The following is a 1,071-nucleotide window of genomic DNA, read 5'->3' on the forward strand; positions in this document are numbered from 1 at the left end:
ACGGTGGAGGATTATTCTAAGGTGCACATTCAAGAAGTGGTAAGACTTATTTGAGTTCCAATATCCATTATTTAAGATAGAGGTGCACAATTAACTGCTCACTTTTGGAAGTCTTTCCAGAAAGGTTTAGGTTCAAAGGTAAACTTAAGCACAACTTTTCATCCTCAGACAGATGGAAAAGCATAGTGTACCATCCATACTTAAGAAGACATGTTGAGAGCTTGTGTGATAGATTTCAAGGGGAACTAGGATGATCACCTATCTCTCATTGAGTTCGCTTACAAAAACAACTACCATTAGAGCATCCAAATGGCTATATATGAAGCTCTTTACAAGAGAAGATGCAGATCTCCTACTGGGTCATTCGAAGTCGGTGAAGCAGGATTGATAGGACCAGATCTAGTTCACCTAGCCACGGAGAAGGTGAAGGTGATTCAAGAGAGATTGAAGACAGCCCAAAGTCATCAAAATTCCTACACATATGTGAGGAAAAGGCCATTGAAGTTTGAAGTGGATGACTGGGTATATCTGCAAGTTTCACCCATGAAGGGTGTTGTGAGGTTCGGTAAGAAGGGAAAACTTAGTCCCCGGTATATTGGACCCTATAGAATATCCAAGAGAATTGGAAATGTAGTTTATTAGATGGAGCTACCACTAGAGTTAGCTGTGGTTTATCCAGAATTTCATGTCTCCGCGTTGAAGAAGTGCATGGGTGATCCTTCATTGATTGTGCCGACTGAGAATGTTAGGGTTGATGATAACTTATCCTATCAAGAGATTCTAGTTCAGATTTTAAATTGACAAGTTCGCAAGTTAAGAACAAAGAAGGTTGCAGCAGTCAAGGTCCTTTAGAGGAACCAATTTGTTAAAGAGGCGACTTGGGAAGCTGAGGAGGATATGAAGAAGCGATATCCACGTATCTTTAAATCTGAGGAAAATGAATATCAAGTTACTAATTATCTCCTTTGTACTTTATAAACCATGAGTAAACATCATTGTTATTTGCTTTTGGATTGTTGAGTGTTAAACTTGATGTTACCCTTCTTAACATAGTAAAAGAAATTTCATTCG

At 38.7% G+C, this 1,071-nt stretch overlaps 1 protein-coding gene across 1 annotated transcript; it reads left to right on the top strand.

The window, feature by feature from the left end:
- The first annotated feature begins 309 nt into the window (after positions 1-309).
- Positions 310-801, top strand: LOC138337876 (uncharacterized). Its single transcript, XM_069288313.1, has 2 exons — positions 310-565; positions 680-801. The coding sequence occupies exons 1-2, from the start codon at positions 310-312 to the stop codon at positions 799-801; spliced, it is 378 nt and encodes a 125-aa protein (XP_069144414.1).
- Positions 802-1,071: the final 270 nt, after the last annotated feature.

This window comes from Solanum lycopersicum, chromosome 8, assembly GCF_036512215.1.
Source record: "Solanum lycopersicum chromosome 8, SLM_r2.1".
NCBI lineage: Eukaryota > Viridiplantae > Streptophyta > Magnoliopsida > Solanales > Solanaceae > Solanum > Solanum lycopersicum.

What these genes read in the sequence shown, in the direction of transcription:
- LOC138337876 (XM_069288313.1), top strand. Translation starts at nt 310, where the DNA reads ATGGCTATATATGAAGCTCTTTACAAGAGAAGATGCAGATCTCCTACT. An exon ending in GAAGGGTGTTGTGAGGTTCG is followed by an intron (nt 566 to 679) that starts GTAAGAAGGGAA and finishes TGGTTTATCCAG; the next exon opens with AATTTCATGTCTCCGCGTTG.